This window comes from Pan paniscus, chromosome 3, assembly GCF_029289425.2.
Source record: "Pan paniscus chromosome 3, NHGRI_mPanPan1-v2.0_pri, whole genome shotgun sequence".
Lineage (NCBI taxonomy): Eukaryota > Metazoa > Chordata > Mammalia > Primates > Hominidae > Pan > Pan paniscus.
The window spans coordinates 167,503,705-167,520,772 of record NC_073252.2 but is presented as its reverse complement, the minus strand read 5'-3'; the positions used below and the strand labels follow the sequence as shown (position 1 = coordinate 167,520,772).

Sequence of the window (17,068 nt, the reverse complement as noted above, 5' to 3'; positions counted from 1 at the left end):
AGGTAAGATTTAGTGTAACTGTGTGCTGTAATCAGAAGTTAGATTTTGATGGCTTGGGTTTCTGTGGCATTTTAATCTACCAGTTCTACTGGTAATTCTACTGGTTTAATCTATTAGCTCTCTCAACTTGGGTAAGTTGACTATCCTCTGTGCCTTTTTTTTTTTCCTGATAAGTACAATGAAGCTAAGACTAGCACCCACTATAAATGTTCTAACTCCCTAACAGTGTTGTAGGGAATACTACAAACTCTCAGATGTTGGCAGTGAATAGAAGTGAGTTTCTTCCTAGGAGTTGTTACTCCCTCAACTTTCTTCCTGGGAGTCTGGCACACCCTTGCCGCTCTTCATTTTACTCCTGACCTTTTATATTGATGGCAAAAATCTTAACCTGTTTATGACAAAATATAAAATTATTTCCATAAGTGGCATTAACATGATATATATTCACATACTTTTGAGAACTACTTTGGATTATGCTTTTGTATAAGCTTACAAAGTAGCTTTGCTTTCCTTTTGTGTTTTCTAAATTTTTCTTAACACAAACTTCAACATTAAAAAAAAATCTATTGACCTTTAGTGTTATAATAGTGTCCTGTCTCTTTAAAAATGAAAAAAAAAAAAAAAAGGCCGGGGGCAGTGGCTCACGCCTGTAATCCCAGCACTTTGGGAGGCCAAGGCAGATGGATCACCTGAGGTCAGGAGTTCGAGACCACCCTGGCCAACATGGGGAAACCCTGTCTCCACTAAAAATACAAAAATTAGCTGGGCGTGGTGGCATGTACCTGTAATCCCAGCTACTCGGGAGCCTGAGTCAAGAGAATCATTTGAACCTAGGAGGTGGAGGTTGCAGTGAGCTGAGACCCTGCCACTGCACTCCAGCCTGGGCAACAAGAATGAAACAACATCTCGGAAAAAAAGACAGTTTTTTTTTTTTTTTTTTTTTTTGAGGCAGTCTTAGGCTGAAGTGCAGTGGCACGATCTAGGCTGACTGGTTGGCTGCAACCTCTACCTCCCGGGTTCAAGTGGTTCTTGTACCCCAGCCTCCCGGGTAGCTGTGAATACAGGTGCATGCCACCATGCCCAGCTAATTTTTGTATTTTTGGTGGAGACAGGGTTTCACTATGTTGGCCAGGTTGGTCTCCAACTTCTGACCTTGAGTGATCCGCCCACCTCGGCTTCCAAAAGTACTGGGGTTACAGGCATGAACCACCACGCCTGGTCCCTGAAAATATATATATATATTTTTTTGAGACGGAGTCTTGCTCTGTGGCCCAGGCTGGAGTGCAGTGGCGCGATCTCAGTTCACTGCAAGCTCTGCCTCCCGGGTTCACGCCGTTCTCCTGCCTCAGCCTCCCAAGTAGCTGGGACTACAGGCGCCCGCCATCACGCCCGGCTAATTTTTTGTATTTTTAGTAGAGAGGAGGTTTCACCATGTTAGCCAGGATGGTCTTGATCTCCTGACCTCATGATCCGCCCGCCTTGGCCTCCCAAAGTGCTGGGATTACAGGCGTGAGCCACTGCGCCTTGCCTGAAAAATTTTTTTGATGTCTACTTTTTTTTGATGTCTACTTTTTTTTTCTGTTAGGTCAGACTTCTCCAAAGTAGTATGCCATATCTTAGTATCAAGTGATACAGTTTAAACCTAGACTGATCTCAGCTTTGCAAATACCCCTTATACTTTTATTGTAGACATTAGAGTACTAATATAAATTTGAATCGTATTTGCTCTTTCTCTGACTGGCAGTTTTTTTATGAATATTGCTTTTCTCTTAGTTGAAGAAAACTATTAGGGATTTTGAGAGAAGTGTTGGTAATTATTCTGTGGACTTATTCTTGTATGGAATTTGACATTTTTACCTTGGCTCAACTTCCAAAGGTCTTTGTACTTAGTACAGTGGCCTGCCACATAATGCGGACTTTTACTTCTTTTTCAGATTATTTTTGACGAAAAAACTTAAAGAAATAACGGATAAAAAGAAAATCAATCTCTTGAAAAACATAGATGAAAAACTCACAGAAGCAGCCAGAGAATTGGGGTATTCGCTTGAACAGAGAACCATGAAGATGAAACAGAGAGATAAGAAAGTATGATTTCAACCTGTTGGTCTCTGTTTTGCTATAGCATATTTTTTTCCCCTCTTGATTCCTTCCCATCTCTACTTTACCCCTCTCTTCCCTAGTCCTATCTTAAGAACTGGATGCTGTCCCTTAGGGATGTTAGGAGGATGGCACTGAAAGAGGATGGCACTGAAACAGGGGTCAGATGGCTCCTTTGGGTTGGTACACTGATTGAATTGCGCAACTGGTGATATCACTGCTGTGGTTGAATAACTCATGCCAGCATTTACCACTCTTTTAATCTTGTTTACCATTTAATCACTTCATAAAGTTAAGTGAAAGCTGCTTTGTACATAATGAAATTTACATACATACATTTTCTCCAGTAAACGTGTATATAAGCAGTGCTCCTTTCTTTTTTCTTATTAATCCTGTCATTTCCTTTTGCATCTCTCCTAATGTCTGCAATATGAGGGGAGTATTCTGTAAAGGAGCAAATACTTGTTAGTGTTGGATTCTTTTGGTTTTTCAGCTATAGATTTCAGAGTAAGTTAATGACAAGCTGGAAGATTTCTGGTTTGGAGTAAATGAGAATTCTATAGGAGTTTGTTCTTATGGCCTCTGGGGAAAAAACAAAAACAAAAAAAAAATTTGTCACTGGAATGAGGGCTCCCCAGTCTCCTCCAGCCTCTCACCATTTGTCTGCCCATGCTGGTTCATCTGAATGTTCTAAGCTAAATGGAGAACTTGTTATTCCTTAATAAACTAGCACTGGTAATGAAGTACCTTAGTCTACTTAGGCATTAAATCCTACTTCAGTTCCTTCTCTGATCTTGATTCAGCTGCAGGGGTGATATTTGTATCAAGCTGTAGGCACTCTTTAGTCCTATAGACTGGAAAGTTTCTTAAAACATACATTTTAATGAAACCCATTACAATATGGCATTTTAAATATTAAGATTTTATATTGCCATTTACCTTTCTGGTTATCACAGGAAGCTTCTTCCACTTTGTGACTAGGAGGAAGGGTAGCATTTGTAACCTAGTTAATGTATTTCTAATTTGTTTTGACTAAAGTCTGAGCATCCGTACACATAATAGCTGTTAGCAAATTATTTAATCAGTCTTTTTTTATTTTTCTACCACAAGCTATGATTTATTTCAGAGGAGATTTTCTTAATTCTTCCCCATAAAGAAGATATGATTGAGGTTTAAATTTCATAGATATTTTTGTCCTAGACCCCTCCCCTATGAAGTTTCATTTTAGTATTTGTTTTTTATACAAAAACAGCGGGTAAAAACAAAGACAAAAAAGAACTTTCAAGACAATCATGTTTTTAATCCTCCCCTGTTAATGACTATACTTTCAAACCCTTTTCTGTTATATGCAAGGTTGTTCTTTTATTGTTTTTGTGAGATCTTCATTGAATTCATATTTTTCTACTGAAGAATTCAATTCCACTAGTATATGTGAGTTAGTGGCTTTGTCCTTGTGTGTGAGCGTAAGCATATTTCCACTCTAGTATGATAGAGCACTGTGCAGCACACTAGAAATCAGTGTTTGTATACTGATAGTAACTTAGCATACTTTGGAATGCAGAGTCTTTATGAGTTATATCATTTGACTCCCTACAACAAATCTGCAAAGTTGGAATTATCCTATTTTATAGATGAGTAAATTGAGGGTTGTAGAGGTTTTGTGTCTTGTCCAAAATCTTAAATGACACATGTAAAACCCAACTTCATATTTTCCATATTTAGCATTCTTTCCACCCCATCTTCTTACTAATTGGCTCTCTGCCACTTCACCTTTTTCATACCTGGATTTCTTCATAAGGAACGTTGGTTAAATGATGCGTAAAATGATGGTGTGGCACTCCATCCACCTGTGATCCCATGCTTCAGGATGTCACCCACCCCTATACAGCTTTCCTAAATTTGTAATCTTATTCTTCTTAATTTCTTAATAAAATTACAATTCTGATGACTTCTTAATTGATTCCTCTTCATGGATAATTAGTACAGGTAATCATCTGTGAAAAATCTGAACATATTACCATCATTCTTTATGTTGTTCAGCCTGAGCTGGCAACTATAGCACTGCTGTCTTTTTCTTTCATTATCAGTGCTTTATGTCCTGCTTTTTACACTTATGAATATGGTATGTTTATCATTTCATATTGCCAATTTAAGATCTACCTCATAATTTTGAGCGGCTGCAGAATACTGTGCTTATGGTCAAAGTTTGGGTTGCTTAAGATTTTTCACAAACACAATCCTGCCATAGATATCCTTTTATACCTTTATTCTCATACTTATCTGGTTATTTTTTTAGAAGAAATTCCTAGACGTAGTATTGCCAGGTCCAAAGTAGTTTGTGTGTGTGTATGTGTGTTTGTAGTTTTTCTTTGCTTGTTTCTAATTTTGGGGGGTTTTCTTTAGTCTTTTTAGTTTTTTCCATGCTGGTAGGTATAAAATTCTGCAGTTTTAATTAGCATTTCTTTAATTATAAAGGACGTTAAATACTTTTCTCTGTTGGCCATTGTATTTTTTTTTAACTGCCTGAACTCTGCCCATTTCTCTATCAGGGTTAGAATTAGTCTTTTTCTTACATGTGTTCTAATTTGGATGTTAGTCTTTTCCTTTGTTAGACTCCCTTATAGTTTAAAGACATTAATTTTTATTTACTGTTACATTTTGCAGATATATTTTATCAGTTAATTTGTCTTGTGTACTTGATTTCACTGGATAGACTTTTTATTTTTATATAGTCAACTCTTCTCTATCACAAAATTATTTTTTAAAATTTACCTTCGAGTAGTTTTATGGCTTTATTTTTTATTTATTTTATTATGCTTTAAATTTTAGGGTACATGTGCACAACGTGCAGGTTAGTTACATATGTATACATGTGCCATGTTGGTGTGCTGCACCCATTAACTTGTCATTTACATTAGGTATATCTCCTAATGCTATCCCTCCCTCCTCCCCCCACCCCACCACAGGCCCCAGTGTGTGATGTTCCCCACTCTGTGTCCAAGTGTTCTCATTGTTCAATTCCCACCTATGAGTGAGAACATGTAGTGTTTGGTTTTTTGTCCTTGTGGTAGTTTGCTGAGAATGATGGGTTCCAGCTTCATCCATGTCCCTACAAAGTCCATGAACTCATCCTTTTTTATGGCTGCATAGTATTCCATGGTGTATATGTGTATGGCTTTATTTTTACATTTAATTCTGAAATCCAGCTGCAGATTATCTTGATAGAAAGATTAAGATAGAAGACAATGACTTCATTTTTTTCCCAAGTGGTAAGCAGTTGTCTGATAACTTCCTTTGAATAATCTGCCCTTTCTGGCAGCTTAATAAAGGATAATGAAAGAAGCAAGAGACTGGGAGAATAGGGAGATTAGAGAGAAAAAAATCTTTAAGATATAGAGACTTAGGTGAGAGGCCTTTAAAATTGGAGTTTGGTTTTTGGGTTGTGTCCTTCCTCTGCCTTGGAAACTTTTCATTGAATTGCACAAAGAAGTGGAATATTTGTACAGATGTTTTGCTAAGGAAAGACCTAAAAATAATGTCACTAACATGAGCTAAAGGAAGAATGGAAACTGGAAGGGTTATGGTGGTAGTTGTAGTTGGGCCTGTTTTTGTCTTTGAAGACTACCACTTAATAAAAGCTCACTGGTTATGTGATTTGCCTCCATAAAGGACACCACAAACCTAGAAACTGCCCTACTTTTGGGAAGTTTGCAGAGAAGCCTAAATATTCCAGGTAAAAATAGGGGGGTCTGAATTTGGCAGGATGGATGAGAGGAGTTCTGTCCTACCATATCTTCTTGCTGACAAGAACTATTTGTTACTCTTTTTCTTTTAGACCCAGGTTCCTCTGTGCTTTCTACCAGAAGGTACTTTGACCTTAGAGGAAACCGATATTTTGGCTTGCCTTCTAGGATGTATTGGGTTCTTCCTTAACAAATCAGGATGCAGACTTCCAAGTGACTGGCACAATTAAGAAAAGCCAATTATTTCACTGTTCTGTGATTACTTCAACTGTTTAACTTTTAGCTAATTTTCAAGAAAAAAATAGTGTTAAATTTTTACCCTGGAGTCCAAATTTACTGAAATAAAATGTGATTGAATGTTACATTTTGGCAGAAATGTTGAGGGTTTATGTATTTGGGGATTTTTTTTTTTGATGTCTGCTTACCATGATTACATTTTATTCTTTTCTTTAATGTAGGTTGTGACAAAGACCTTTCATGGTGCAGGCTTGGTTGTTCCAGTAGATAAAAATGATGTTGGGTACCGAGAGCTCCCTGAAACAGATGGTAATGTATTTCATATGTAAACATGTGCATATATGTTAATGCACATGAATAAAGGTTTTACTTATATTGGGAAGTAGGTATGTCCATACACCTTTTCTGACACAGTCGCTAGACCTTAGTAATAAAGAGTAAGCTTAGGTTTTAGAGTCAGTCATTCCTGAATTAAAACCGAGTTCATAGCTGTGTGGCCTTGAACAAATTATTTAACCCTGTGAAATCTTGTCTTTTTCATCTGTAAAATGAAGCTAATCATATGCACTTCATAAAGGAATTTGGGGTGTAAACAAGTATTAAAATACTTAACAAAATGCTTGCCTCAGTGTTCAAAATTCAGTGGTTTTTTTTTTTTTTTTTTTTTTTTTTTTTTGAGACGGAGTGTTGCTCTGTAGCCCAGGCTGGAGTGCAGTGGCGCAATCTCAGCTCACTGCAACCTCCGCCTCCCAGGTTCAAGCGATTCTCCTGCCTCAGCCTCCCAAGTAGCTGGGATTATAGGCACCCACCACCATGCCCAGCTAATTTTTGTATTTTTAGTAGAGATGGGGTTTCAGAATTTTAACCCATTGCCTGCTTCTTGGGAACTATTTCGGAACCTTTGACATTACAGTCAACTTGCAAAGTAGTAATTATTGAAATTGTGTTTTTATGGTTCTTTGTGAACATTTTTTCATCTGCCTATAAAATGATTTAGCTTTCAGAAGCCCAAGATCCTGAACTACGTCATCTGTAAGTATAAAAACACTTTGAAAATGGACCACTGCACATAATCTAGTTATTGCTACATTAAACATCGAGAATTAAAATCGCTTCTCAACTCTTTTCCCCTTGTCTCCATTCCCTTATCGTGAACAGCCCTGCTGGTATTCCTTTATTGATCATCCTCTTCTGGGGGGATAAAACTTAAAGGGAAATCAAACTTAGCATCTTCTCAAAGAACCACATATTCCTGCCCAACGCACGTATTTGGCCGTCTGTTTTTCAGAACAGAACTAACTAGCCTTGGTAGTTACCAGTCTCTGGGGTTGTGACCTGGACATCTGCATTTAAACCAGTTCTCTAAAGCAGTTCTTCTCAAATTTTACTGTGCAGAGTCTCCAGCCAGTAGGTAGAGATGTCTTAGATGGCAGCTATTCATACGGACCTGTTTTTGCTGTACCCCTGCCACTTAGAGGAGTGCCATAGGGAAGACGAATGTGGCTGAGCTGTCCAGTGTGATGGCCACTGAGTGCCTCACAGGTGGCTCCTGCAACAAAATTTGTAACTCGTATTTATTTTTTACCTTTTTTTTTTTTTTTTTGTGACAGGGTCTCACTCTGTCACCCAGGACGGAGCGCAGTGGTGCAATTAACCTGTCTCGGCCTCCCGTGTAGCTGGGACTACAGGTGTGCACCACCATGCCTGGCTAATTGGTGGGTTTTGTTTTTGTTTTTGTTTTTGTCCTGTAGAGATGGGGTCTCACTCTGTTGCCGATGCTGGTCTCGAACTCCTGGGCTCACGTGATCAACCCACCTCGGCTTCCCAAAGTTTTGGGATTATAGGCATGAGCCACTGAACCTGGCCTGTAATTTTGTATAATTTTAATTAGTTTAAGTTTGTAAATTAAAACAGGATTAAATGTTTCTTACATTGATTATATGTTGACATAATACTATTTTGGAAATATGGGTTAAATAAAATATCTTAATTTCACCTGTTTTTTGTTGTTGTTGTTGTTGTTGTTTTAGCTCCTTCTCCTGCCCCACCTGTTTCTTTTTTCATGTGGATACTGGAAACAATGTAACCCACACTGTATTTCTCTTAGACAGGCTGATCTGTCCTATATCTCCTCTTTGAAGCCAGAGTCAATTAGTCTCTGATGGGACCATTGTGGGCACTAGCTACTGGTCAGTCTTCTGCTTCTACACTAAGTCATCTTCTCTTCGTGTCTCTGCTCACAGAGAGAGCTTTAAAAAGCATGATTACTATCTCGTTTGGGAAAGGTTGCGCACATTTGTTGTAGAGATGGGCAGTCTCTAAAGCTTTTGGGGTGATGGATGTTAAATTGTAGTGCCCTGGAGTAAAGCCTGTTACCCTGCGGTAGTTGTGGTTCTGGGGTTTTATATCCAAGTCTACTATTCTAGGCATTAGATCCTTCTGTATTTAATTAGTTTTGAAGTGGTAGCAAAACATTAAGACTGAAGGACCTAATCTTCTTGCTCTTGCCAGTGTCATTTGCCAAGAGGTATAACTGACTGGCAGTTTGTTAATGTGACAATGATTAGCAAATCACAACTAAGTTTGTTCTTAACCCTTTGAAGCTTCTCACAATAACGCTTTAACTTAGCAAATAAGATACGTTTTATTGAGCAATTCTTAAATGTCAGTGTCATGATTCACTTTAACAAGTGATGTATTTAATTCTCACCCAACTCTTTATTGTAGGTCTTATTCCCATGTTCACAAAGGAAATAGACTCAGGGTGCTTAGCATTAGTCAGTAAGGGCTCTGGTTTTCTTTTTTTCTTTCTTTCTTCTTTTTTTTTTTTTTTTTTGAGATGGAATTTTGCTCTTGTCACCCAGGCCGGAGTGCAATGGTAGGGTGTCAGCTCACTGTAACCTCCGCCTCCCAGGTTCAAGTGATTCTCCTGCCTCGGCCTCCTGAGTAGCTGGGATTACAGGCACCCACCACCATGCCCAGCTAATTTTTGTATTTTTAGTAGAGACAGGGTTTCAACCATGTTGATCAGGCTGGTCTCGAACTCCTGACCTCAAGTTATCTACCTGCCTTGGCTTCCCAAAGCACTGGGATTACAGGCATGAGCCACCACGCCCGGCTGAGGGCACTGGTTTTCATACTTGGTTTTCTGACTGTAGAGTGCATACTACTATCCGAAGTAAGAAGAGTTGCCTGCCTAGTTGCCTGATTTTTACCTTGACAGAACTACTGTAGCTTAATTTAAGTATTCTAGTTGATAGTAGTGGCAGGCATATAGTAAGAATTCAGCAGTGAAACTCCTAACTCATTAAATTGAGTATTTTGAGTAGAAACATTTAAGTCATCATTTTTGAATAGTTAACTTAAGGCTTCACTCATGTTCTTTAAGTTTGGGTTTCAGTTAAATGAAATTTCTGTAGAATGTTTTATTGCTGGAAGAACATATTTTTCCTTGTACTGATGGTGAGCTGAATATTTTCATCTCTGTTCTTCAGTGTTTTTCTAGCTTAGTAATTTGCATAAGTTGCTTATTCTTTTTAGTCCATATGTGACTTGCCAGGTATAAAAATAGAAAATAAGATACTGGAAAGCGATAAACTTTAAATTCTTCACTTCCATACCCACCCTGATTTGTAGTGGCTGACTGGAGCACAGCGAGAGAGATTCTAAGGGTCCCAGTCAATCAGTTACACCCACAATTACAGGGAGGAACCACTTATTTTCCATCCTTAAGGAGGTTTTTGGAGAAAGCTTCATCTGTTTTCTTGAAATGATCAGCACTGATTTTTCTGAAGAAAGGAATGTCATGAAGCTCATGTAAAATAATTTAATTTGTAAAAGGTTTCAAACCAACAAATATGTCACTACTGTTTATAGATAGTTAGAAACGTAGGTGGTGCAGTTTGCCATTCGTTCAATGCGATACTGGTCCACCAAAAGTGGGAAAGGGAACAAAACACATTTTGTGACTGGGGTAACAGCATGTATTCTGTACTATCATCAAGACTGAACCAAATGATATTCATAGACTGGGGTTAAAAGCACTAGTATATAGTATATTTTTAATACCATCCTTGGTAATTTTTTTTTTTTTTTTGAGACAGGGTCTTACTCTGTCACCCAGGCTGGAGTGCAGTGGCATGACCACGGCTCACTGCAACCTGCACCTCCTGCACTGGGTGATCCTCCCACCTCAGCCTCCCAAGTAGCTGGGACTACAGGTGTCCACCACCAAGTCCAGCTAATTTCTCTATTTTTTGTAGAGACAGGGTCTCACCACATTGCCCAGGCTGGTCTCCAATTCCTGGGTTCAAGCAGTCCTCCTGCCTCAGCCTCCCAAATCCTCCCAGTAGGATTACAGGCATGAGCCACTGCGCTCAGCCCGTCCCTGGTAATATCATACCTGATATTTTTCGTTAGTCTCATCAGAACGTTGTGCCTCATACATAGAATTTAACATCACCTATCATTCTGAAGTATCATTGTTAATGTTTTAACCAGTCTTCCTCTCCCCCAGTATGGCAGCCACCTGTTTGGAAATGTTTTGTTGGTTTGTTTGAATAATATCCATTCTTTCATTCTCAAAGAAGTACTGTTTGTTAAAAAGGACGTACAATTTGTCAAAAGGAAGTCTAAATAGATATTGTTCATACTTCCATCTCATTTGCGTCCTGAAATCTGATGTACATTAACATCCAGAAAGAATGAAAAAAATCTTGAAAGCCAAAATTGAAATGTTAATTTGTAAAAATATATTCTTTAGGTAAATATTAGACATTTTCTCTCTATTCTTACCTCAAACGCATGCTTGCCATACCTACTCTTCTCCCAATTTGGTGAAGGTTTTAGTTAAAGGTTTAATTCTGCAGTGATTTCTTGTCCCTTACATTGTTGTCTTTTTCTGGGTTTAGTTCACCACAAGTCACAAGTCAGTAATTTTTTTTAGCAAACAAGGTAGGACAGGGCAAAAAGAACAAATTTTGCCTACTTGGATTATTTTTTAATCCAGTTGTCTTAGTATCAGGACCTCGAAGGATACCCAGAATCTGATGCTCAAGTCCCTCAAATAAGTTGGTGTAGAATTTGCATAACTTACGCACATCCTCCTGTATATTTCAAATCATTTCTAGATTACTTAGAATACCTAATATAGACACTATGTAAATAGTTGTTATACTGTATTTTTAAAATCCGTATGTTTTATTTTTTTCCTGAGTATTTCAATCCGCACTTGGTTTAATCCAAGGATGTAGAACCCTCAGATACAGAGGCAACTATATAGTGCATGAACCAGGCTGGCAGACTTTCCATGTACAGCCAGATAGTAAATGTTTTACACTTTGTGGGCTACATAATCTATCACATTCTTGTTTGATTTTTCAACCATTTAAAAACGAAAAAAACTTAGTTTGAGGGCAGTTAAACACAGGGTGAGCCAGGTTTGCCCAAAGTTTGCCAACTCCTGGACTAGTCTGCTGAATCTTTAAAGCTTATGTAAACGCATGATGACCACCATGGAATAGACTTTTAAAAAAAATCATGACGGTATCTGGGCCCAGTGGCTCACGCCTGTAATCCCAGCACTTTGGGAGGCCGAGGCAGGCAGATCATGAGGTCAAGAGATCAAGACCATCCTGGCCAACATGGTGAAATCCCGTCTCTACTAAAAATACAAAAATTAGCTGGGCATGGTGGCATGTGCCTGTAGTGCCAGCTACTTGGGAGGCTGGGGCAGGAGAATTGCTTGAACCTGGGAGGCAGAGGTTGCAGTGAGCCGAGATCGCACCACTGCTTTCCAACCTGGTGACAGAGCAAGACTCCGTCTAAAAAAAAAAAAAAATCGTGACTGTAACTAAATCCTGTGAAATAGTCGTTAATAAAGAAATACTTGTTAACCTGTTTTTAAGCTTGAATCCTAAGTAGAAAAATTACCAAATTGCCATTCTAAATTAGAGTGCTGAAGACTACTACCCAAGGTGGCACAAGTTGTATTAGTACAAAGTCTTAGGAGGAAAAACCCTCTTTATAATCTTCTTACCTTTGAAGACTGATTCATTTTCTAACTATGTAGATAATCTTTTATATTATTGATTTCTTTCAGCTGACCTCAAGAGAATTTGCAAGACAATAGTTGAGGCTGCAAGTGATGAGGAGAGACTAAAAGCTTTTGCTCCCATTCAGGAAATGATGACTTTTGTGCAGTTTGCTAATGATGAATGTGATTATGGCATGGGGCTTGAATTGGGCATGGATCTCTTTTGCTATGGCTCACATGTGAGTAAAAAAACCCTCCACCTGCTACCCACTGCCACACCTCCCTCCTCTCCCCGCGACATACATCCACACATGAATACATGCACATTTATACCCCCAAATTCCAGCAGAGGTAAGATAGGGATTCAGCTTGTATTTCAAAATGAAGTTTTTGAAGTGATTTTTTTAACATACATGTCCTAAAAATGTTTTAAATTCATCTTATATTCTGGCAAAGGTGAATATTTGCATTCACTCAAAGGTGAAGATTATTTGCATTCAGGCTCACATTAAAGTGAATTTACTCATTAGACACATTATAGGGACATGCCTTCTTGCCGTGTGTGTACGTTTGGGGCTAGGTATGGGGGTGTGTGCACACACCTTAGGCTCCATTTCGTTTCCATTGTGGTGGGGGTATTTGTTATTGTGCTTAAATTCTTAGATGAAAAATACACTTTAAATTATTTAAGCTTTATAAGAGATGCTGTTTTACCGTTAACTAATTGCTCATTAAATAAGAACATTTTACTTAATAGCTAAACCAGTGCTTACTCGACCATAGTTGCCTGAAGATCAAAGAGGCAATAAGGTGTAGCCGATATGACCTGTTTCTGGGGCCAAACTGGTTGTAAATCACATCTTCCCAGTGTGTAAGATCGGGCAAGCTTTCCAACACCTTTGCATCTGTTTCTTTACCTGTAAGATATGTGTGCACATGTGCACGAGTGCATACCCACACGCAGATCATTTAATTCTCATTTAACCTACTTTGTAACCAAGTCACAGAGAGGCAAAGCATCTTGCCCAGGTTCACACAAGCAGTCTGGCTCCAGAATCAGTGCCTAAATCAGTGCAGTAATTCCCAAACTAAAATGCATATGACTCACCTGCAGACATTGTTAAAATGCACTCTATCGGTAGGTCCAGGATGAGATCTGAGACTGCATATCTGTCATGCTCCCAGGTGACGGTCATGCTGCTGCTCTACAGACCACACTGGGAAAAGCAAGACCAAACCAGTAGCTCTCCAGCTTTAGCGTGCATCAGCGTCAATGGGAAGGCTTGTCCAAACGCACACTGGCAGTCTTCCCACCCTCCCCAAGTTTGATTGAGTTCTAGGGTGGGTCCTGAGAATTTGCATTTCCAACAAGTTACCAAGTGAAGTTGATGCTCCTGGTCGGAGGTGTACATTTTGAGAACCCTGCTACAAACCATATTATACTACTTTTCTTTGCCCACCTCATAGATAGTTATCAGTAAAAATAATCAAAATGTTTAACAGCCAGAATGACAGTCATTGACCAATCCAAATAGTACTTGACCTGCTAGAGAGGCCCTAGCCATAAATAAGTAGAGCCATAAGATGTGAACCTGTGAATAGCAAACTTGCTTGTTGTGAGAATGAAATAACATGTATGAGTTATAAAAAGGTTTAGCACAGTGCTTACCGCATGTTAAGGGCTAAATGTTTATTATGATCAGCAAAAAGGTGGTATATGTAGATAATAGCAGTAATCTAAAATCTTTTGATAAGCCTAAGGCAGTGACTCTTAACAGAGATTGGGAGGCAGTACGTGTTAGGGATGGGGGAGAGAAGGAATTTGAGGATAAAGGCAATACGATCTGAAAACTCACTTTCAGCATAGCTATTCTTACAGAATTGAGGAAAATAAAGCTTAAACTTTTGCCTGGGAATACACTGGAGAGAATAAAAGGTATTTGTGGGCATTGTTTGGGGTGAGAAAAAGTTGATAAAACCTAAGGGAATAAGGAAGCTCAGATTTAATTTGGTTTTCTTAATTTTCAAGATATGCCATTAGTCATCTAGAGCAACAAGACTGCCTCTTAGAATGCCAGGCGCCTGTCCTTAAATTAGGTTCACTAACCACCTGAGGGTGTAGCTAAAATGATTTTGGAAGTAGCCTTTGTTAAACAAGTGCTTTGTTGATATATTTTCTGCTACTTATTAGGATATCTGCTATATTCTCTGCTTAATGTTATATTTTTATTTTTCAGTATTTTCATAAAGTTGCTGGCCAGCTTTTACCTCTTGCATATAATCTGTTGAAGAGGAATCTGTTTGCAGAAATTATTGAGGAGCATCTGGCAAACAGAAGTAAAGAGAACATAGACCAACTTGCTGCATGAGTAAGGTGGCTTTGATTGGTGTACAGTATTTCAAAGGACTAGTATTAAACTTGTGATTTTTGTTTTGTTTTTAAGGAATACAAAAAATAAACATTTACTAAAAACGTTTATAAGGTTCTTCTGCCTGGTTTTCCTTCTTTAATGTGCAAAAAAATGGCAGTCAAATCACCTAAATGGTGACCCTAATCACATTTTGGAGGACAATTAAAGTCACCCTCTGATAATGTCACAGGAAGCCACTGTCTAATGCCTGTGGCTATAACTAGACCATCCTTACAGAGTCCTGTTTCAATATTTATCACATGGGCAACTAAGAATATTTCTTCTGAGTCTTGAGTTAATAGCTGTAGCTTTAAGGATTGGGTTTATGGCAGGAGAAGAGGGGAACAGAAGGAAACTTAGGAGACTCATGACACTGCAATAAGCACTCTTCCAGGGTGCCTGACCCCGACCTACCCAAACTGCATTTCGAGTAGTAGCTCCAGGTGACTCCCAGTAAGTAGTCCAGTTATCCCATTAGGCATATTATTTTAAATCTTCTCTTGACTCAGCCATTTACTAATATAGCTTAGTATATTGATACATAGTATATAGTTTTAGTATAAGATAGTAATCAGTATACCATTACTTTAGATTTTAAAGTTTTTCATTGCACATGATTTCAATTGATGTTTAGTACGAATCTGCGGATAGCTGTGTTTTACTAGATCCAGATTTTCCTTAAACCTGATTACATGTCTTTCACCTTAAAAGTAGAGGGCAGGGCCGGGCGTGGTGGCTCACGCCTGTAACCCCAGCACTTTGGGAGGCTGAGGTGGGCGGATCACCTGAGGTCTGGAGTTCATGACCAGCCTGGCCAACATGGTGAAACCCCATCTCTACTAAATATACAAAATTAGCTGGGTGTGATGGCAGGCGCCTGTAATCCCAGCTACTTGGGAGGCTGAGGCAGGAGAATCGCTTGAACTCAGGTGGAGGTTGCAGTAGATAGCCATTGCACACCGGCCTGGGCAACAAGAGCGAGACTCTGTCTCCAAAAAAAAAATAGGTAGAGGGCAGACCATGAAATGCAGAATAGCAAACTTCCTGGATGGGGCTGAGGAGTGTATAAGCTTTTTTCCCCTTTCTATGAAGTTCAAGATGGAAAAGCACCGTCCCCCCATCCCAGGTCATCTAGTTAAACCTCCACATTGTGTAAGATTGATGTGATTTACTCAAATAATTTATTGACTAGACAGTAGTTCTCCAAAGTTCTGTCAGCTGTCCCCTTAAAATATATTTGAGGTACTTACTCTTTTTTATATAAGGGTATGAGTAAACTATTAAAAGACAACACTTAGAATTTTAAATATAAGTAGCATTCCTCATCTCCCCAATTAGGCTGCAAGCTTCTTAAGGGCATGTATTTTATGGATGTATATTCCCCTCAGTAACACAAACCTTTGGAATTGCACTTTGTGAATAAAATGACCCTGTCACATGTTCTTCAGTGCTAGACAGAATCAAACTGGCAAGAGCTGGGAAACTGATAAGATGCCTGGGAGTTAAGGATTCTTGACTTCTCAGACAAAAAGTCTTCTGGGGTCAAAAATCTCTGCCACAAACAAAATCTGTTCCTTTCTGCCAATGGCTCATGTTGCCTTTGGAGGCAGGTAAGATGCTTTCTTCAAGGTAGGTATATTTTGTATAATATCTTAACCAAAATGAAACTGAAAAGATCTTCAGCTTCCCTTTCATAACTGTGCAGGAACTTTTACAGCTCTTAATGGGGAGGTCTCAGGTTTTAAGGAACTGCCATTTTAGTTAGGTAAGTAGCTCCAGGCCCTGGAACCATCTGAACTATTAACTTGTTTTATATTAAAACATTACAGTTACAGTTAGCTCACACATATTTTATTAGAAAAAGTGACCAAATCACATTGATCTTAAATAATTTTAGGCTATAAATTTTAAACGTTAGAAGTTCGAGCTTTGTTCCTCAGATTTCTTTAGTTTCTAACGGGCTCAACCATTTCTAAATACTGCCCCTAATGTTAACACACTTAAAAAATATCCAAATTCATGTATCTCATTAAATATTTGTTTAGCTGGAAACTTAGATTCCTTTAATTTTGTCACTTGGTGATCCAACAGTCTCAACTGTATAGTTTGTAAGATTTTTTTATATGCTTTATCAGTAATATGGATTCCAGAAGGATTTTTTATCAAGGAACAAATGAAAGGGGACAAAAAAGGTGAATCGGCTTTCCATCCATTCCTTACAGAAACCTAATACGAATGTATCTTCAGGAAGCTGGGCACATCAGAGCCAAGATAGAAATTGGACACAAACTCTAAGAATATGGTGGTTATAATTCAGATGATACAGTTGTGAATGGAGTTTCCTGAAGACAGTAATAAGAAATGTGGATTTCCAGTCTCAAACTCCAACCAGTTGTGTCAGAGTGCTACTAACCTGTTTCAGGAGGTACTATCTTCCAACTACTGAACATTTTTCATTAAAGAGCAAGCTCCCTACAGGAAGATACCAAATTTTATCTTTTTCCTTAACTAAAGGCATAGTCCACTTAAACCTAGTTCACTAAATA

At 38.6% G+C, this 17,068-nt stretch overlaps 1 protein-coding gene across 1 annotated transcript in view; it reads left to right on the top strand.

The window, feature by feature from the left end:
- Nucleotides 1-14,597, top strand: part of LOC100991754 (histone PARylation factor 1) — a 28,529-nt gene extending 13,932 nt beyond the window's left edge. Inside the window, exons 5-8 of the mRNA XM_003821812.6 lie at nt 1,935-2,085; nt 6,299-6,386; nt 12,178-12,350; nt 14,349-14,597. Of these exons, the coding sequence (XP_003821860.1) occupies nt 1,935-2,085; nt 6,299-6,386; nt 12,178-12,350; nt 14,349-14,480 (544 nt within the window). The 3' untranslated portion in view covers nt 14,481-14,597. The remainder of the gene's footprint in view (nt 1-1,934; nt 2,086-6,298; nt 6,387-12,177; nt 12,351-14,348) is intronic.
- Nucleotides 14,598-17,068: the final 2,471 nt, after the last annotated feature.